Here is a 21,723-nt window from a genome sequence, read left to right as displayed (position 1 = left end):
CTAAAAAACCCACTCCAGATTCTTTGATGGATGATAAAAGAACTTTGAGGAAGAGGAACCCACTGCTCACAAGTTTTTATAATCAGTAATTTAGCCACTATCTCTGCTATTTCATTCTGACCTATTACCAGAGAATCTTGCACATGGACTTCTGTGCTTTCAGAATAGGTAGAGCATCTACTGATAGATAGGGCATCTCTTCTGAACTTTGAAAATGTACAAGGCAGCCTTCAGCTACCACAGGGAAAAAATGCCTCATGAAAAACAAGTACTTTATGTAGGTAATGCTACCAGTCAATTTAGGAATGTTGTTTGACTTTTTTTTCACCTAGTCAGTATATCAATTTCAAGCCTGGAGCCTGAAGCAACTTAGTTCTAACTAGCATTCTGTGTTATGTTTCTATGTGCCTGATGTAAAAAGAAGCCCTGACTTTTACAGAATTAAATCTCCGGACTACTCCCACATGATATTTCATGAAACTGGCTAACAGAATAGAAGGATTCCACTGTAGTTTATAATACAATTATTTTATTATATGTTATAATTTATTCTTTGCAAATAGCTATCTAAATCATTAAATGATTTACCTAATTTCTGCAAATCTGTATTTAAGTGGTTGTTTTCATACTATGCTTTGACACCTGCTTGTTCGTTTGTTCACATTCACTGGGTGATCTGTCTCTCAATTGGTATGTTTTCAAGGTCTGGGATTGTCTCAATTTTGCGTTCGTATAATAGGACAGTTGTGATCCAGTTGTATTTGAAACTGCTTATTGCCAGCACCATCCAAATAATAAATAATAACTGTCTGAGGCACTTAGCAGCTTTCTTTTTCTTTTGAGATGCTAATATTAAAATAATTGACTCTATTCCCAGAACTGCATGTTCTCTTTTCATTAGTATTATAAAACAAAAACACACAATCCTTCAAACTTCTAACTTTTCCTGAAAAGAAACACTGCTAGTTTTAACTCATTTTTGTCTAAGTTCCCTTTCCTCATGATGATCTGTCCTGGAAAGTAGAATTAACAACAACAACAAAAAAAAGATCCACATTCCAATGTCTTTAGAACATTTTTAGTATCTGTGCATATGTGCATACATGAATGCCCTTAGTTTTTCAAGGTTAGCTAGGGCTTTGTATGACTGAGTTGCTGTGCCTAGGCAGCAGAACAGTGTTACTCCACACAATCACCTGTAGATTTACTAAAGGAGAAGAGTATCAGAACAGTTCCTCCCAGGTAAGTATCACTAGCTGTAAAGTGCAGGAGGAGTGGCCAGTGAATGGAGGAAGGGCATGTGTGTAACTCTTGGCTACATCCAAACTTAACTAACTTAGAGACAAAAGTTACAAGAGATGATAGTAATGGTAATGGCTTGGTTTTATTTTTGCATTTTTTTTTCAGTGCTTTTCAACTCATTTCCTTCCTTCATACACAGCAGTTGTCTCTGGTCAGGTCTCAGTGCTCAGGGTCTAATTTTGTCTCCCATATGATATAGTAGAGTGTCATCTCTTGTGGAATCATGAGTGGGACAGAAAGATAAGATCTTCCCTGTATTTTTCCACTTGCAGAAAAGTCTCCCTCATGCAGCATCAGCTTGGATTCATGCAAGTTGTGGCAGTTGTTTGTTTGAGGATTTTTTCCCAGTTCTGGAACAACAGCTGGGTAATTGTGTGGTTCCAATATGGTATCAAGGAAAAGTCCACTGCAGGGGTGCTGTGAATTCTAAGTTTATACTGGTCGTTCAGATAGATACACCTGCACATTCATGTTTTTAATCATTAAAAAGAGTCATTAAAAATATCCATAATTTAAAAACTTCCATCTTTTTACAGGCTGTGGTTCAGTGAAAAAAAAAAAATCAAAATGCTCTCATAAAGCATTTTGAGAACTAAAGATGAAAACTGTAGTACAGGAGACAGGGTATATTGCCTGCAAACCAGCCCAGAGAGGATTGCATTAGCTGAGATCACACTATCAGTCTGATTAAGATAATGACCTGAAGGCAGACGGATGTTGGCTTCCTGATCTATAGCGCAATCTTAAAATTTAGCACTCAAAACTGTATCATTCCTCAGTCTTTCTTTTGGCACATTTAGCAGCCACTACATACCAGAACCTCTACTCTTGGTGCCACAGCATAAGGTTGTGAATGTGATCAGATGTATCTTGAAATGTGTCCCTGCTTTTGGCCATCATGTGACAACATAGTACTTAAGAGATTCATGCCTATAGTCATAGTTCAGATATAATGGGGGACTTACACTTATCCCCCATTAAGTTAAATTAGATAGGTTCTGTCTCACTTGGAGAGATACATTAACACAGCTGGCCCCAGTGCCACGCATGACAAACAGCTGGCCCCGTAGAGAGCATGGTCAGGCTGCCTCTCACAGGGTTCGAGTCTTCACCACGAAGTTCCACATAGCATCCTGCTCCTTTGCTCTCTTCTTCCGATCTTCATGGATTACAGCCTGTGTCAACAAGTTTCTGCAGCAAAATTGGCCTCAACACTCAGCATGGTGCCAAGCAAGGTGCCTTATGCAGGCAACTTGATAGAGTCATGGATTGTGCAGCCTAGCTTAGGGCAGGGCAACTGTTAAAAGCGTCTTGCCTACCCCTAAAGGCTTGTGGAATTAGTATTGTGCATGCAGATACCAGTATAGAAAATCCTAACTGAAAACAACTGGAGTTAGAGGTGCAGGGTGGGAATAATACTCTTGTAATACTATCTAGCTTTCCTGCAATGCTTTTCAGCTATAGCTTTTTGAAGGCCAAATTTACTACTTCAATAAAAACTCTTACTATTCGAGTGATTACTACACAGACAAATTTGGTGCTAGATTGTGTTTTAGATGGTGAAATGTTTATTCCCTTTTCTCCACATAGCTACAAGCAGTGGAATTAACAGGCAAGTAAAGTATATCAAATACAAAGCAAAGGAAACAAAAGTCAAGAGGAAAGGAGTGGCCTTGTAATCAAAGCACAGGGTTAGGAGTGAGGAAACTTCAATTCTTAAGGCTTCCTGAATAAAGTCACTTCACCTCCCTGGGCCACAGGGGGATAGTCTTAATCACTCCGAACAGCACCTTCCTGCGCTTACCCTTCCGAGACTCACACATCTGACTGACTTTACCCCTCTTAATAAGAGTGGGTTAACTCTTATCAACTGGATGAGTCTCTGTTTGGCCAAGGTCATAGTTTCTGTGGTGTAAACAAGTTGTCTGTCTATACTGAAATTAAACGATTGAATCTAGTACTTTAATTCAAGAACACTTGTTCTTGCAGTCTTCTCCTCTGGGAGATGAGTGTGAGAAAGAATACCCCTTAGAAATTGTGTGAAAGCCATACAACTCAGGGGGAAGGTTGGGTTGTGGAAGAAAGATCTCTCTTCAGATTAAATGGGTGTATTTTTCTGGCAGGGGAACATGCTTTGGCATGTGAGCAAGGTGCCTACCGTTCCAGGCTATGAATCTGCAGTTTGCAACAGGCCACAGGGACTTTGGGTGGAAGTTGCAGTAGAAATTTAAATCATTTTAAAGTAACTGCAATCTTGTTATCCTAAACAGAGGCAAATTAATGAACTTCAGGGGGAAAAAATCCCCAATTCTTCATTTCAAATTCAAAATTTCCATTTCATTAGGGCCACACAGAGCCCTAATGGAGCACCTCTCTTATGAGAACAGATTGCGGGAACTGGGCCTGTTTAGTCTAGAGAAGACTGAGAGGGGATCTCGTTAATGCATATAAATATCTCAAAGGGGGGTGCCAGGAGGATGGTGCCCAGCAACAGGACAAGGAGCAACAGCCATCAACTAAAACACAGGAAGTTTCACCTCAACATGAGGAAGAACTTCTTTACATAGAGGATGGCAGAGCACTGGAACAGGCAGCCAAAGCGGGTTGTGGAGTCTCCCTCTCTGGAGACACTCAAAATCCACCTGGATACATTCCCAAGTAACCTGCTCTAGGTGGCTCTGCCTTAGCAGGGAGGTTGGACTGGATGATCTGCAGAGGTCTCTTTCAACCCTAGTGATTCTAAAGTCATTTGAAAGTAACTGCACTCATGTTATACTAAACACAGGCAAATTCATGAACTTTAGTGGACAAAATAACCCCGTTCTTCATTTATCATGGCAAAGAACCACGTGCAGGCATGGAAAGCACATTTGGGATGTGACAAATGGTGCTTTCAACATACCGGGCACTGAAGGTGACATCGTGACACACACTGTACCCACGCGTGTGCCCCTGCCTGCGTCTCCGTCCCGGCAGGTCACCACCCTGGGAGTGGCGAACACGCCGGGAGGCAACAGGTGACCAAGCTCTCCGAGGCACCCTGAAAGACGAGGCCAGGGTCACGGAGGGGCAGCGGCTGCGCTTCCCGTTCCTCAGACACACACTGTAGCAGGCGGCCTCTTAGCCAAAAGCCCAGCAAAGCAGACAGACACGCCCCTTAACACCTCACCCCGACCCGGGCACCGCTTCCCAGCGAGGCTCACACCGCCCCCTCGGTGCCGTCCCGCGCATGCGCCGACGGCCGCATCCACCGGGGGGGAAGGCGGCGGAGGAGGAGGGAGGGAGGGAGCGGGTGGACGGGCGAGCGAGCGAGCGAGCGAGCGCTGTTGCGCCTGCGCGGGTGGTTCCCGGGCAGCCCGGGCGGAGGGAGGCGAGCCGAGCCGAGCGGTGGGTGGCCGCCCGCGCGAGCCCCGTGGCGCGTCCGGCGGGCGGTGCGTGTCGCTGCGGCGGGGCATGGTGAGCAAGGGGCCGGTGCTGCGCCTGTTGACCGCCATCAACCGCAGGAGGATGAAGCTGCTCATGGGGCTCGCCTTCGTCGCCTATGTCGCCTGTGAGTGAGCACCGGGGGGTTGGGGACGGGTATGGCCCTGCCATTCATTGCCCTCTGGCCGGATAGCCTCGGCTCCCAGTGCCCTCCGCCGCTCGCGGGGAAGAGGAGGAGGTGGTGGTTCCCCGTTGAGTTGTCCGGTTGCGAGGCGCCGCAGCACGGCTGCTCTGACCCCGGCGGGGAAGGGGGCTTCCCGCGGCTCTGGGCTGCGGGCTCCCTTCCTCCTGCCGCCTCCCCGCTCTGCTGAAACTTTCCTGAGTCAGGCGGGCAGCCGGTTAGGCCGTGGCGGAGGGCGCCCGGGGAGCTGCCTGGTCGGCCGAGGACAATGCCAGGCATCTTTCCCCTGCCCCGGCCCGATGGCTTTGTGAGGGGAAGACCTACATGCGCCTTCTGCCCCCTCGGCGGCCGTTGCGGGAAGCGGTGGCTTTTGCGCTGCGGGCGGCCTCCTCTGGCTTCCCCTCTGTGCCCCCTGGGCAGGGGCGGCCGGGGCCCGCCGGCGCCGTGCGGCAGGCTGCCGGCCTTTGGGCCGAGCCCCGGGTGGTGAAGCCGGGGGGAGCTGTGTAAGCGAGACGTGGCTCAAGGAGTCAGTGTTTCCGCAGCTGCTCCCCAGAGCATTCGTAGCCCGCGTTGGTCGTGACCAGGTAGCTGCGTGAGGTGAGCCGGCGAGGAAGTTTTCCAGGGCAGGCCTCGTGTTATTGCAAAAAAAAAAGATATCCTTCGGTGTCTTTTGGGGGCTAAATAACTAGTGGTTTGTTTTGTTTATTAGCTCAGCACGTAGCTGGACTCTTAAGAGGCTGAAGAGAGGCACAAAGGTGTTTGGGAAGAGCTTAGAATAACCACTCGCAGGGATGTTTATGATTTCAATTATTAGGTATGAGTCAGATGGAGTCTAGGATTTATAATGCCATGCTGTCAGCTCTCTTCCCTTTCTTGTCCAGGTTTTTCTGTTACATTTTTTCACATTTAGTTTATGTTAGCCTGTTTTATTTTTAGGCTTGGGTAGATTTTATGTAGATGACACATCATGAGGAAGGATCTTAGATGCTTTGTCAGCTTAGCTAGGAACAAGTGATTCTATTGATGCTTCACAACACACATAGGTGAGCTAGCTTTGGCGATGGGTGCGTGCATCAGATTTAGGATCCTCCCTTTGCATTTGGCAGGTACAGCTGAAGTAATTGGCAGAAGGGATGGTGTTTCCTACCCCACAAACACAACGTAGGAATTCCCTTTACTCTACCATATGTTACTGCGTTTGCAGGACCTCATTACTAGGTACTGCTGTTATCATTGAAGTTGTGTGCCAGCTCTGACTCTTAGGACAATTTGTCCAAGTGACTTCAGGTTCCATGTGTACCGAAGCAGGAGCAGCTTAATGTATGTTCTTATTTTGAAAGGTTTTGCTGTTTTTCCAAAAATAATGCTTAATTTTGAAAATAAAGTTAATAGGCTGCTGTGAAAATATGGGAATTGAGTGGCAATTGATATGGTCATTAGGACCTGGCTACTTACTAGATTCTGTGGACAGTAGTTGGTGCTCGCTTTCTAGCTATATGAGTAAAACTTAGCCTTAAGGAAGGAAAAAAAAAAAAGCCATGTGATTTTTTTGTTGTCTGGGCTGTAAGTCATAGAAGTCTTCTCACCATTTGTTCCTGGTTATTCTTTGGGATTCAGAAAAAAGTGAAGGAGAGGGACTGCAGATCAGTGTGGCAAAAAGTAGCTTGTAAAGGGAATAGGTTGGTGTCTGATGTGAGTACGGTTTTTGCAAATCTGATGTGTCTGATTGCTGTGCTTTTCAGTCTTTTGACTAGTGGGCAAAAGTAATGGAATCATTAGTTATGGCTCTGGCATCTTCAATAAGGCATGATATGCTAGTAGATGCTGATGATATAACAGATTCTAGAGAGACTGGTTTTTGTTTTCTGTGGAAGAGATTATGATCCCATCCCCCTATCCTAAAAGTGTACTACTTGTAATATTACTGAATCATCACTGTGCTCTGGTTGCAGTCAGATAATGCCAGACTAAAATAGCACAGCATCTGAGAAAACTGAGCTGCTGGTGTAGGTGTATGTGCTGGCACTTCTTACATTCCTTCTATCTCAGATACTCTCCAAGTGACTAAGTGTTTTTAGGCTGTGCACCTCTTTCCATGAATTTCCATTCAGTGTTAGTGCAAGGGGAATTGGGTTTGGAGCACGTTATGTTACACAGAATGAAGTACTTGGCAAGTACATTGCTTTTTTATGAACTAGAAGATAGGACTTTTTTGATAGTGCCATTTTGTCAGATTGTCTGTGAAACCCTGAGAGAATGTTTAGGGAGTATCTTTTTAGAAAAAGTGTTTTATTTCATAAAAAGCTTCTGCCTTTGAATACAAATTTGTTACAAATGTGCCTAAAAAACCTCTCTGTGAGAGTCTACAAACTAAAGGAAGAGCTTACAGGCAGTTGAAAGGCTCTCAGCTGTCTCACTCTTAAGACTTCTTGAGTGGCTCTCTCTTGGTAGTTTCACAGTGCAAGGTGTTGGATGGCCAGGCTGGTTTAGGTATCCCTGCTTCATATCCCCTATTTCCCACCAGCATCCAGCATGTACGAGGACTTAAATTTCTGTGATATGTAAAGGAACTGATGTGGACTAAGACTGTAGTTTAGGTTATAACCATTTGACAGTGTGGGCATTTAGAAAGCTGTTTTGGTGCAACTGAGGAGGTGGTGCAGTGGTGAAATGGTCAGCTGCGAGTGCTGTTGACAGCATTGCTATCATGTGCTTTGCAGGTCTACAGTGTTAGTCTCTCACCTAAGGAGTCTTGTTGACTTGGGTTAAAGTACCACCCTGACATGAGGTGCACAGTCAGGTTCATGGTAAAGATACTTAGAACTCTTTTTATGGATTTACTGGTTTCTCTAGTGGCACTGGGAGTAAGAAGGATCCTTACTTTACATCTGTGTTTGAGATAATACTTTAAAAAATTATTAATAATAATATTTACTTAATTATTAAGTTAAAAAAATTGTTCCCTTGAAACTGTGTACTATGCATAGTTTGTGTGTATAAAAATAGAACTCAAAATGAGCATTTCTGTGCAGGAGGGAGTTAAAAGCTGTTGTAACTTAAGCAATTGTTCCCTGGCAAAATTGAAGTGAACAGAGTTTATATGTAGGCCCTGAGTGAAAGGGGTGATTTTGTTCTCCATCATCCAATCAGTGAGTCTAGAGATAATACAGCTAGCAAGCTGTCTGAATTGCTCTGAATCTAGTGTGGTAGAATGCTATTTTATTTTATTTTCCTCAGAATGAGCTTGATTGACTCACTGGCATTGCTATATCCTTCTGTGGACATTACATGGCTGTACTGTGCCACCTATACTGGGAAGCCCTGGCCAAAGGTTGAATTTTTGTTGCCCTTTTTAAAGGGACAGAGTCTTCTGCCACAGCTTTTTTTTCTGATTTAACCACCAGCAAAATACTGCAGGAGTGCTAGTGCTATAAAAAGGAGGTGGGGGTTATGTGGAGGTGGACTGAAACAAATCCTTTCAGTCATGAGCTGCACTTGCATCATCTAGAAGCCATTGTGAAACCACAGCTTAAGAGCACAAGGTGCTTATAAACACAAGCAAAGTAGATTTAATTGATTTTTTTTTTGTCTGTAGTGAGAAATGTGGACGTATCATAACAGCAATTAATTCAATAGGTATTGTGTAAAAAAAAAAAAATCATTGTCACTGCAGTATGAGTAACATAGATGCAGGCTGAAAGTTTTGTTTTTAAAAGCCCACCTGTTTGTGGGTTGGTATAATAGACACCTTAAACTCATTCCCTTTGAAGATTTAAATGTTTATTCAGCTTTATATGGATATACTGAGATGCTTCAGTGCAGCTGTCATTGTAGAATCAGGACTTTATTGAAGTTGGAAATAACACTGAAAAATCTTGTAGCTGGGATTTAAAAAACAGAGCTCATCAATCTGCATAGTTTGCTTTAACCTTAATGCTACTGTAAATAATCTGCTGATGTCCTGGTATAACAAGGGAGTTGCATGTTCTTAATGAAAATAAAGAGCTGGTAAATTAGAACAGTTCTCTTTGCTCATATGTAGATCCCAGCATAGAACCATGGAATGGTTTTGATTGGAAAGGACCTTAAGATCAACTAGTTCCAGCCCATGTGCCACAGGCAGGGACACCTTCTACTAGATGAGGTTGCTCAAAGCCCTGTCCAACCTGGCCTTGAAATGCTGCTAGGGATGGAACATTTACCACGTGTTTGGGCAACCTGTTCCAGTGCCTCACCACCCTCACAGTAAAAAAATTCTTCCTTATATCTAACCTGAACTTCCCCTGTTTAAGTTTTAACCCATTACCCCTTGTCCTATCACTGCAGTCCCTAATGAAGAGTCCCTCCCCAGCATCCTTGTAGGCCCCCTTCAGATACTGGAAGGCTGCTACGAGGTCTCCACGCAGCCTTCTCTTCTTCGGACTGAACAGCCACAATTTTCTCAGCCTGTCTTCATATGGGAGGTGCTCCAATCCCCTGATCATCCTTGTGCCCTCCTCTGGACTTGTTCCAACAGTTCCATGTCCTTCTTATGTTGAGGACACCAGAACTGTACGCATTACTCCAAGTGAGGTCTCATGAGAGCAGAGTAGAGGGGCAGGATCACCTCCTTTGACCTGCTGATCATGCTCCTCTTGATGCAGCCCAGGATACAGTTGGCTTTCTGGGCTGCAAACGCACACTGAAGCCAGCCAACAGCCCCATGACCTTCTCTGCAGGGCTGATCTGAATCTCTCCTCTGCCCAACCTGTAGCTGTGCCTGGGATTGCTCCTATCCAGGTGTAGGACCTTGCACTTGGCTTGATTGAGCTTCACGAGGCTGGCATTTGCCCATCTCTCAGGCATGTCAAGGTCCTTCTGGATGGGATCCCTTCCCTCCAGTATGTTGACAGCACCACACAGCTGGTAGTCGTCAACGAACTTGCTGGGGGTGCACTCAATCCCACTGTCCCTGTGTCCATGTGACAAAGACGTTGGACAGGATCGGTTCCAACACTGACCCCTTAGGAACACTGCTTGTCGCTGGCCTCCACATTGACATGGAGCCATTGGCTGCAACTCTCTGTGGGCAGCCATCCAGCCAATTTTTTATCCGCTGGGAGGTCTATCCATCAAGTACCATGTGTCTCCAGTTTAGAGACAAGGGTGTCATGTGGGACAGTGTCAAATGCTTTGCACAAGTCCAGATAGGTAGTGTCAGCTGCTTTTCATCTGTCCATCAGTTCTGTAGTCCCATCATAGAAGGCCACCAAATGATTTGTCGTCAGTGAAGCCATGTTAATTGTCACCAATCACCTAATTTTTCATACTTCCAGAGAACTATGTCAGTAGTCTTGTTCCTTTTCCAAGGCAAGAAAGAAGGAATAATAGGGTGTTGTCACGAGATCTGGGAGTAAGACCTTGGTACCTTGTTATGATAAAACTGCAGCACAGCTACTGAAACAACTTAAAATGTTAAAATAATGTGAGGGAAATACATCCTGCAGTGTACTGGCTTGACTTATCCCAGCATTATTGGTTTCCATGGCTTTTATCCTTTGTTTCACAAAGCTAGCCATTTGTTTTTGTCAAATTTCCATCAGGTAGGAACAGTGTATTGTGTTCTTCTCAGAATGTGTAGGTATGAGTAAGCTTTTCAGTTTGAATCTTACCAGCCCCTTGCATGTTGCTTATCTTGCATGTGCTCAAAGGCTAAATGCTACTTAAAGTTGTGTTCTGATAAGCTTTTACTTTCACTTTTCATAATAGAAAAATAAATGCAAATTTGGTCCTGTCCTATTGATTCAGGCTAGCTGTCTGAAAGTTATTCAGCACTGTTGTGGAGGATACCAGAGATCTTTCTTCTGAGCTGTTTTCCAACTTGACAGAAGGACTGACTGACCATGAAAGAGTTAGAAGTGGTCTGATGTGGCATCAGGCTTGCCTGCTTTTTCTGTCAGCATGCCATGGATTCTCCACAAAAAAAAAAAAAAAAAAAAAAAAAAAAAAAAACCCCAAAAAAAAAAACCCAACAAAACAAAACCAACAACCAACCCGAAAACATTTGCTTGCTGGCTTCATGTTCTGTAGAGCTGCCTTTCATTTGTGAGTTTATGCAAATAGGTTTACTGTCTTCAACTGCTTCCAGTTCTCTGGTCAGACCTCCAACTTGCCATAGCCTTGTAGCTTATGAAAATTTGTACAAGCTTCAGTTGAGTTTGTCAGGAATAGATGGGCTCCAGCTCTGCTTTGCTAGCCATTTCCACCCTTACAGTTCCCAGCTTATCTCCATTTAATATTTGTCTTTGGTATTTGTCTTTAATATTTTATATCCACTTAGTATTTGTATTCTGTGTTGCATATACAGGAACTGGTGCTATCATCATTCTACTCAAGCACAAAAAGACTCTTAGAGCTTTCATCTTCTTTCCCCTCTGTTTTTACGAAGTGGGAAATGTTTCTGCATCATTTCTATTGTTGCTTTTCTGTAAAAAAGGAGTTCAGCTAACTCTACCTATGTAGAGTTTAGTTGCAGCTGGTGGTTTTCAATTTCTCATTTGTGGATCCTGGGGAGAGAGAAGTGGATTGCATTCTGGGGTTTTTTGTGTTGTAAATACTGGATTCTTTTTGTTTGTTTGTTTTATTTGTAGTAATTAACAATTGGAGTACATTACTTGTATGTGGCAAAATATGATGAATACAGAAAAATGGATGAGTAGTGGTAAAGGATGATGTGCTAAAGATATGAGATGTGAAGGAGTAGAAACACTGAACAGAGAACTGGAAAAAATACTTAACAGTAGATTTGGAAAAAAATCACCATTTGGAAACAAAGAACAGAATTCAGTCATGAAGTGATGATGCTGTCTGAAATTTTAGAGTAAGTATTCATGATTAGCTTCCCATCCAGTATGAAGCTCCATTAACTCTTGTAAAGAAAGAAAATTTGCATAATGTTATATCTCACAGCTGTACGAGTGTATCCGTTTACCAAACCTTAAGTGTTCCTTCTTCAGAGAAGGTACAAAAGCATCCTGGTAACTATACTACCTTTGCTAGGTGATGACTAGCTGAAGGATTGACATAGAGTGATGTTCTCCAAGTTGAAGAGAAAACATCTTCCCCTTCAGAAAACCGTGTATCCTGGTGTCTAGGGTACTTTCTGTGTAGGAAAAGCTACAGTTCCTATGTGTTGTTTTTGATTTGGAGCAGAGACTTTACTTTTGAAGACGTCAGTTCAGGAAATACAACAGGAAGAACTACTTGCCATACAGAAATATATATAGACACAGCAAAGGAGTAGATTTTTTTTTAATATTCAAATTATCGTACATTCCCCAAAGGCATAATCATAAGCTTTGCCCAGGAAGGTGACAGTCTGTAATGTAAAGTTATGATTAATAATTGTATGTTTTTATCTCCACTAATATTGCAACATGCTGTCATCAGTATAATAATTTTCTAAAGCAAATTAACAAATTACTGGAAGTACAGATAGGATACACTTGAGGGTTTTTTTATTGTTATGGAATCTAGACTATAAAATGCAGTTTGAAACGCATTGGCCAGGTCATAGAATGGATTGGAATATATGGGACCTTTAATACTCATTTAGTTCCAATGCCCTGCCATGGACAGGGACATCTTTCACTGGAGGATGTTGCTCCTTGAACGCTCCCAGGGATGGGGCATCCACAACTTCTCTGGGCAACCTGTGCCATGTCTCACCACCCTCATAGTAAAGAATTGCTTTCTTTTATCTAATTTAAGTCTACTGTCTTTCAACATCGTTGCTCCTTGTGCTGTCCCTACAGGCCCTGGTAAAAAGTTTCTCTTCCTTGTTCTTATAAGCCCCCTTTAAGTACTGAAAGGCTCCAGTAAGGTCTCCTCAGAGCCTTGTCTTCTCCAGGCTGAACAACCCCAACTCTCTCAGCCTGTCTCCATAGCAGAGATGATCCAGCCATCTGACCATCTTTGTGGCGCCCCTCTGGACCCACTCCAACAGGTCCATGTTCTTTTACTGGGTTCCCCAGAGCTGAACACAGTACTGCATGTACGGTCTCGTGAGAGTGGAGTGGTAAAATCGCCTTCCTTGGTCAGGTGGCCATGCTTCTGTTGATGCTGTAAAGTTGTGCTTGCCAAATAGTTACAGCTTTATCTCTCGGAGGCTGGAGAGGAAAGAAAACCAGCAACAAACCAAAGAAAAAAGAGGATTGGGGTTTTCTGAAAACCATGGGTGATTAATGTTAGTTGGCAAAATGTAAATACCTCTTTAATAACAGTACTTTGATTAAGGCTTTAAGAAATGAGTCTCCTCTTCTAAAAGTACAGCTCTTTATCACTTCATCCAAGGCACATCATTCTTCTCTGGAAGCTGTCACTTTAAAGTGTAACATCTTTGGGAGTGATTAATGTCTCTGATGTATCTTCACTGTACTTGCAATTAATCCTTGCAAAAATGCTACAATAAAAATGATTACTCCCATTATTTTATGGAAGGGATGCAGAGGAAAAAAAACAACCCAGAACATAGAGTCAAAATAAGACTATACCTTTTCCTACAAGTCATTAAACCAGGCTTTCATGTGTCTTAAAACAACCCAGATAATTCTGATATCTTATCTAATGGCAACTTACCACTGTCTTAATCAGTCATTGGGTAAGGTTTACAAATAGTCTTTGAGAGAATAAACAGAACCTCTGTTTCTTCTCTGTTGTTAGGTGAGTGTCTTAATTGTTTAGTTACAAGTCATGCTTCTGCTTCTCTAGTCTCTATAAATCATGGATTCTTCCCTTGCAGTAAATGGCAGGAACACTCTCTGCCCAGGAATGCTCTCTAGTTGAATGAATAGAAAGCTCTTCATGGACTATGTACTGTGTGTGGCCGTGGGAGCTGAGGGTGTTAAATCTCTACTGTTTGAGAATTGGCATAGGGCTGTTACCCTGGATGAATACTTCTTGCTTACAAGATTTGGCTTTGGAGTTGGAATTTTGTATTTTATTATTTTGTTTTGTTTGAGACTGGCTTTTGCAGTGAGGTGTTCAGTTATGTTAGTGTTTGCTCAAACTGGGTCTATGAGGAATCTGATGCTTTGAGAAACTGGGTTTATGTGTAATGCCTGATCATTGACCTTGCTGGTATGGAAGCTTTATTTAACCATTCACATCTGCAGCTTTTGGTGCCTAAACTTGGTGCCTGTGAGGGTTTTCAGCTTGGATTTAGGCTTGTAATGCTCATCATTATGCTTGTGGATTCAGGCCCACTTGCTTTAATGTGTTTTCATCATTCTTGCCTGAATGTCACAGTGGCCTTAGCATAACCTTTAGGGCAAGGAAGTGACAAATGAAGGAAATCCTCTTTAAGCCATAGAGTCATCATACTGCTGGTTCTGCAGCTGTGTAAGCCCATTATATAAACAATTGTGATGTGCATTTAGGGGAAAAAAAAACCAAAGCAAACCAACAACAAAAACTTAATTACACCTTGCCTTAGGGCAAGGTGCAAAACCTTGCCTCTCATCCCTTCAACCTTGACATAAGCTGTATATGAACACACAATAGTATTAGAGATCCTCCCTAGCACTGTGCATTCAGAATCCTTTGTGAGGGCAGTATGTTCAAGAGAGTTTCTGCAGCATCTCTGCATGTGAGAGAGAACTTCAGGGTTCTTCAGATCCCTCCCTGTGGTATTTCCTATGTACTTCATTTTGCAGTTTCATTCTTTTTTTGCAATGGTACAAAAATATGCTTCCTGGAAGCTTAATGGAAGGTCATTTACTCCTGTAGAACTGGAATATCAAGCACAGTGTTTCTGGAAGTACACAGATGCCTTTCTGACCTCCCCTTCCCTGCTGTGGACACTGGGCACACACAATTAACATGGTTTCTTTAGGAAGCCAGTTTCTTGTATGCAGTGCAGCTGCACTGTCTTTGCAACAAAACTGTCAGAATGGTATTTGTGGTGCAGCTGGCAGCCCATTTTTCATCAATTCCTGTTTCACCACCTAAGCCCAGGTGTTTCTGCCACTGTGTAAACAGTACACTGCAATTTGTAGGTGTTTCTGCAGCCCTGAAAAATAACTGATTGTAAGGATAGCTGAGTAATGTTTAACTTGAGAATTCTGTACCTGTAGTGGCCAGATGGTCATCATTGCCTGGGGGAAAAAAAAAAAAAAAAAGAAGAAAGAAAAAAAAAAATCCATTAATGTTATCATAAGCACTTCTAAAATCCTACCCGGAGGGTAAATAAATAACTTGAATTCAGTTCAGTGCTCAACCCTGTATCCTTTCTTACTGGAGAATTTACTTTATCTATTTAGCATAAAATCCACAATGTTCTTTAAATTCAGTTGGATTTTATTGATCATCTGTTCTAACATAAAGCTTCCTTATCTTGTCCCAGATCACAGAAGTTTTATGATACTACCCACAAATATCACAGTGCCCTCCTACAGTTTGTTTAATAGTCTGCCATGGGTTCATTTAAGTTACTCTTTGAATAACTCAGTAGTTAAAGACAGTTCAGTAGCTTTGCCATCCACTAAAGAGTGGGACAATGACTGCATTACTGCATCCTCGCTGGTCTTCCCTGGGTACATTTCCTTTCTTGTCTTGCCTGGAAGGTGCCTCTGGCTGTAGCAGCATTATTTTATTCTCTTATTTCTGTAACACCTCATCTGTCTGCTTGAGATCAATGATAATCATGAAAGGGTATGTGCAAAGCCTGTATCTAGGCACAATACTTCATTAGCTGCTACTTGAGACCTTACAAAAACTGAGGACACTTCAGAATTTTTCTCTATGTATGTTAGTACTGCGTATAAGCTACTCATCCTCCTTAAGACTCAGGTTACTTTGGATCCTTATGTTGGGCCTTATCTCTTAAAAAGCAATTACAGAATTATTTTTCTGGAGATATTTGGGGTATATTTCCTGTATCAGTTACTGTTGCAGAGTCCCTTATGTAACTGTTCTATATTAACCTTGTTCGTCTTCACAGTCTGAAGTTGTCAACTCTGTGGTGTAGCCTCATTTGTCTTATTTTTCCACTTTAAACCACGTTCTGTGTCCTAGTTGAAAGTTAAAAGGACAATCAGTGTTCTGATGGTCTGTGTAATCACTTAACTCCTGAACAGTTTCAAAAGATTTTTTTTATTTTCTAGTAGAAAATAAATTACAGAGCCAGAGAATACCAGATTGGAAGGGACCTCAAGGATCATCTGTTCCAATGTTTCCAGGCAAAGTATGACCTAGACTAGATGTCCTAGCACCCGTTCAGCTGAATCTTAAAAGTGTCTACATGGATCTTATAAGTATTCAAAATTGGGCAGATGAAGTTTTTTGTGAACATGCATAAACCAATGATACATGTTTGCAGCTTAAAATTTTATACTGCAGTTTGTCTTCCTTAACATTTTTTTTTTAATGCAAGCAGTTTAATAAGTGAGCTTGTCTTACTTAGTGAGGCATTTGGTTATATTGCTTAGAAACCTCTTGTGTCTGCATCACAATGTATACATATTTAGAGAGAGAGAATACATATGCACACAAACCCTTGCTACATTTAGTGCAGGACTCTTGTGGCACCTCCTGAGACTGATTTGGTTCAGCTATTGCCTGTAGCGTGCAGTCATTTACTCAGTCTGTAGTTTCTAGCTTGTGTAGTTCAGGTCTATGGGACTCTTTTTTTGCTCTTACCATTTTTGGGGTTTTTTTTTTCAATACCCCTAATAAACAAGTTCAAAGTTCTGCTTTGTTTAATCTGTGTGCACTGGCAAATTATAGTTCTGAGAAGTCTTGTATGTAATATACTGTGGGGATAATGATCAGAGAAGTCTATCTACTGATTTACTTACTGGTCAGATAATTCCAGATGTGTACCAGAATAGTCTAGTCCTTTATTTAATTCCTGCATGTTCCTACCATTTTATAATCTCATATAATTTCATCAGAATTCCCCCCGTACTCTTAAACTGTGTTCTCGTCACTTCGAGTCTGTACATATATATCTAACTTGCTTAGATTATTTGTGATTAGCATACTTGGAATCATAGAATCATAGAATAGTTAGGGTTGGAAAAGACCTTAAGATCATCTAGTTCCAACCCCCCTGCCATGGGCAGGGACACCTCACACTAAACCATGCCACCCAAGGCTCTGTCCAACCCGGCCTTAAACACCGCCAGGGATGGAGCATTCACAACTTCCCTGGGCAACCCATCCCAGTGCCTCACCATCCTTACAGTAAAGAATTTCTTCCTTATATGCAATCTAAATTTCCCTTGTTTATGTTTGAACCCATTACCCCTTGGTCTATCACTGCAGTCCCTGATGAATAGTCCATCCCCAGCATCCTTATAGGCCCCCTTCAGATACTGGAAGGCTGCTATGAGGTCTCCACGCAGCCTTCTCTTCTCCAGGCTGAACAGCCCCAACTTTCTCAGCCTGTCTTCATATGGGAGGTGCTCCACTCCCCTGATCATTCTCGTGGCCCTCCTCTGGACTTGTTCCAACAGTTCCATGTCCTTTTTATGTTGAGGACATCAGAAGGGTACACAATACCTCAAGTATACTTAATATTGTTTTAAATACCTTCTAATGATGATAGAAAAAAACGACCTCATGTTCTGTTTTATGATATTCTAATGTTCTCTCTCTTCTTGTTTTCCAGCTGTATGGGGAAACTTTGTCAATATGAGGTAATGTATATCACTTTCGTATTGTATTTCCTTGTCTGAAGAAAAAAAAAACCCAAACAACTAGCTTACCTTTCCCATTAATAAGTATCAATGTATATCAAATAGGGGAAACAGAACAGCCCCTCACACTGTTGTTTGGATGGTTGCTAAGCAGCTGATACCATTTTTAAACTACAAGGTGTTATGTCTCAAAAAAGGGCTTGTATGTCTGCTGCGAATATTGACCAGGATCCTACTTGCATTTCAGCATCTGCATTTCTTCACACAAATTCATCTTCTCATCTTTTGATTTTTCAGACAAGGTGGTTTGCATAGCTGGGCCACATAGGTTTGGATTCTGCTTTTCCTCAGTATAGATCTGACCATGTCTCAGTACAGGCTTAAATATTAAACAGCAGCAGATTCTCCATTGCTTGCCATAACTGTGTTTCTGTATCTAGATTTAGAAATGTGGTTTTGAGCATTTTTCCTCCTCCACAATTAATTTGGAAAGAATCTGATAGTTTAACTGCTGAAAAGCAAAAAATATTCTGAACTGTCCCCTAGAATTTTGCCCTTTGAAATAGAAAGGCATAACATATGCATGCAAACCATGCAGATTTTCACAGCATTTGTTTTTGCATGCGAGTGTTTGTCCTCTGGGAAAATTCATCAGGAAGGCACAACTGAAAAAAAAAAAAAAGTGAAAATTGGGACAGTCTGTTCCCTACAATGAAGTCTTTATGCATAGAGGACAAAATATTTCATGACATTGTTTTGCTTGTAAAGGGTTTTGCTAATGTGTTGTCATGCTTAGCAGCACAGAGTAAAGAAAGTTTGAAGCAAAGTAAGAAAAATAATGCATTTTCTGTGAGTTCACCCAGGACAGCTTACCCTGGAATCTGTTCCTATCCCAAGCTGTCCACCTTACTCCTCTTGAGTTTCCTACCCTTGCTACAGAGTGTGTTCAGCTGTTAGACAAACAGCTGTTGAGCTGCTGCAGCTCACAGATGGAGATATCATTTAGATTAAGTGCGTTACCGTGACCAGCAAGCTATGGTAGCTTAACATCTGTTATGTGAGCAGCTGAGCACATCCAAAGAAAGGATGAGAAACTCAGAGAGGAGTTTGGGCAGCATGTTCATTCCCTCATAAGCTGTCCTTCCAAATGCTGCCATTCGCTGTGTCTGATGTATTGTTTGAGATGCTCTGTATAGAGCTATTGAGGGGGAAAACTTTATTTCTGAAAGTCTGATGTTGGTTCTAAGCCAATAAGATTGTTAGGAGGAAGAAGGAGCTTATGAAAAACTAGACTGCAGAGTGCCAGTCCTTAAGTTCCCAGGATTTGTGAATAAACAATAGTAGGAACCATTTCTGAGGAGACTTTTTAATATTCTGAGGGGTTTTCCAAATTCTTTGCTCATTTAACAGAGAGGAAAGTCTATTTATTCCACAGATTGTTCACATAGCTTCTTGTAAGTTTCTGTTATTTGGGAAATCCTTTTCAAAATTCACATGAATTACATTGTATTGTTTCCTTGTAGTATACTAAATAAACTGGAGGGGTTTTGTTTGCCACTATTACAATCAATTACAATTTGTTTTGAAGAGAGAGTTCAGGATCTGTATGTTTTAGTGTAGGAATTTACTGCACTCTACTGATACAAGGTGAATCTGTTCAATGGGGTTTTTGGCCCAGTAGTAGACTGAACTGACTTTTTAGTAAGAGAGCTTTACAGAGGAATATGAAGGGAATCATTGCTCTAACTTCTACTAGTATGGCATATATATATCTGCTGAACAAAGGATCTTCTGTTTCCCTAGGTGTAATGACTTCAGATCCCAAGTAAAGGAGCTCTGTTTTATTTGAAAGAGCTCCATTTTATGTTGGATACCCTTGAATCCTCTAGTATGCAAAAACTTACTTCTGTAGGAGAAATAATTCCCCTTTCAGGAGATTTATTAAAAAAAAAAAAAAAAAAAAAAAGGCAAATTGAAGGAAAATTGTGTAGATTAGATGTAAGACGTAAAATTTAAAAATATATATATTCTGCACTTTTAGAAGTTAAAGAATGGACAGAACTAATAGAGGTAATTTACACAATCAAGTGATAAGTAAGACCATAGAGATTTGTGCAAAACACCAGCTTCTTGAGACAGTGCTCTATTTTCACCTTCATCCTTCGCTTCATTTCAAATGAGTAACATTTGTGTGAGAAGTCAGTATTGACCATCAAATGGTCACTTAGAACAAGTTTTAGGTTTTGGTTTGTTTTTCTTTTCTCCGTTTTTTCCCTTGGGTTTGGAAAAGTTCAAATTCAAAGCTAGATACATATGCCCTTCTCTCTTTTTGATTGATACTACAGGTACAGTTGTGTCATTAAGGGAAGATGTTTTGTTAGCATACTTGTAGCATACAGTAGACAGAGACCCTCAAAGAGGCATCTTAGGCATTTGTGTCATAAAGCTGCACTCAAAAACATTTCTGCTGACCGTACTTTAGTGCAGTGATTAGACACTTTTCTACGGTTAATTTTCTCTGTTAAATGAATGTCATTTTTATTATTCTTCCTGTGGCTTTTGTTCAGCTTCTGCCAAACTCGGTGACAAGACCAGCTGATTTCAGTGGAAATTGGGACATCTGCTTTCATTTGTTCTGTATGTCTCTGAAATAATACTAGCTGGGGATGCTCTGAAGATACTGTTTTAACAGGAAAAGTATGATACAAGTGCAGTGGAACAACTGTTGCTTAGGTGTGGATTATATTTTTTCTTTTCTTGCCAACAGGTCTCTTCAAGAGAACGGGGATCAAAAGGTGGAAAGTAAAATAGAGGAGGTTAGTTTGCTAACAGTTGCAGTCTGTCTTGTTTTGAGGACCCCTTTTCACTTATGTTTTTTAGTATTTAGTCCTATTTCATTATTCTCAATTCCACTAAAAGCATTCAAAGCACTGGATTTGTGCCTAGTCTTAAGTTTTTGAACTGTCCTTCACAAAGGTGGAGTCTAACATATTGTAAGGGTTTTTTTGTTTTATCTTTTCCTCTCTAAATGTTTCTTGAAAATAATGGCTCTACCATCTCATTTGCTGCAGAGGTTGTGGCAGAGTTATGCTGAGAACTGCTTTTTGTTACAGAATGAAGGATATACACAGGTTCCTTCCCTCTGTCACCCTTACAAAATGCTAAGCGTATATATGTTTCATTAGAAATTCAAAACCTTCCAAAAATGCTTTGTTCTTAACTAATAAAAAAAGGTAGTGATGTCTGTGGTCCGGAATGGTGTACAGTAGCATTAAGCTACTTTAAGCACAAATCCCACAGTTTCTGAAGTGGATATGTACTGAACACACTGGTGGTACTGTACTTCTGTACCCATACCTCTGAATTTCCATTTCAGCCTCAGTTTGTTGTGAAATATTAAGAATGTGTACATCAGGTCTTTCTCCAAATGTTTTTAGACTTTCAGTCTAATAACAGTAAAATTAAGAATTTAATGGATACAAAAGTCTTTGAGGTCCGTACAATTTCAAGTGGTAACTCTATGATAGTGTATGGTGACAGAGTTTTAGTAAACTTAAAAACAAGTTCAAGGACTTGTTGAAATCTGGCACAACTGTTAGAAATTTGGGTCCTCTGATAAAGTACCCAAAACTGATGCGGACTTCAGTGATACTCTCCTTCAAAACAGTGAAAATGCAAACAGAAGTCTTGGTAGGTGAATTATATTTTCTAACAAAACTTTCACTATTTTTTAAAAGCTTTATAAGTACCCTCAAATTATAATGTAAAACATATCTTGGATTTTTTAACATGGTGTTTAGATTCACGTACCATGTTCTGAGGGAATTGTAGCCTTTGCACTGGAGCTAATGCCTCTGTGTAGTCTTAGGTATGTGTTTCTACTGTCTATTTAAATAGTTGAGGTTTTACTGGTTGTCCTATTGTGCTGTTGCTCAATATAGATTGCCTTTGACAACCTCAGACAAGTCACTTGTGACTTCACTTTGCCAAGCAGAAATTACAATGTTGGGTATTCTTATCACCAAGGCTATGGTACTCAGCCTTGAAGTGTTTTCAGTTGTAAGGAATTTTGCATTGTAATGGGTGATATGGTTTTTGGTGAAAAAGGTTCAAGGATTTTTTGACATAAAGAATGCTTTA

General features: G+C 41.3%; 1 protein-coding gene across 1 annotated transcript in view; it reads left to right on the top strand.

Moving 5' to 3' along the window:
- The first annotated feature begins 4,656 nt into the window (after positions 1-4,656).
- Positions 4,657-21,723, top strand: part of UXS1 (UDP-glucuronate decarboxylase 1) — a 69,577-nt gene continuing 52,510 nt past the window's right edge. Inside the window, exons 1-3 of the mRNA XM_080613687.1 lie at positions 4,657-4,852; positions 17,556-17,583; positions 20,351-20,399. Of these exons, the coding sequence (XP_080469813.1) occupies positions 4,756-4,852; positions 17,556-17,583; positions 20,351-20,399 (174 nt within the window). The 5' untranslated portion in view covers positions 4,657-4,755. The remainder of the gene's footprint in view (positions 4,853-17,555; positions 17,584-20,350; positions 20,400-21,723) is intronic.

This window comes from Psittacula echo (genome assembly GCF_963264785.1).
Source record: "Psittacula echo genome assembly, chromosome: 3".
NCBI lineage: Eukaryota > Metazoa > Chordata > Aves > Psittaciformes > Psittacidae > Psittacula > Psittacula echo.
The sequence above is the reverse complement of the archived record's forward strand: the minus strand, read 5'-3'. Positions and strand labels throughout refer to the sequence as shown.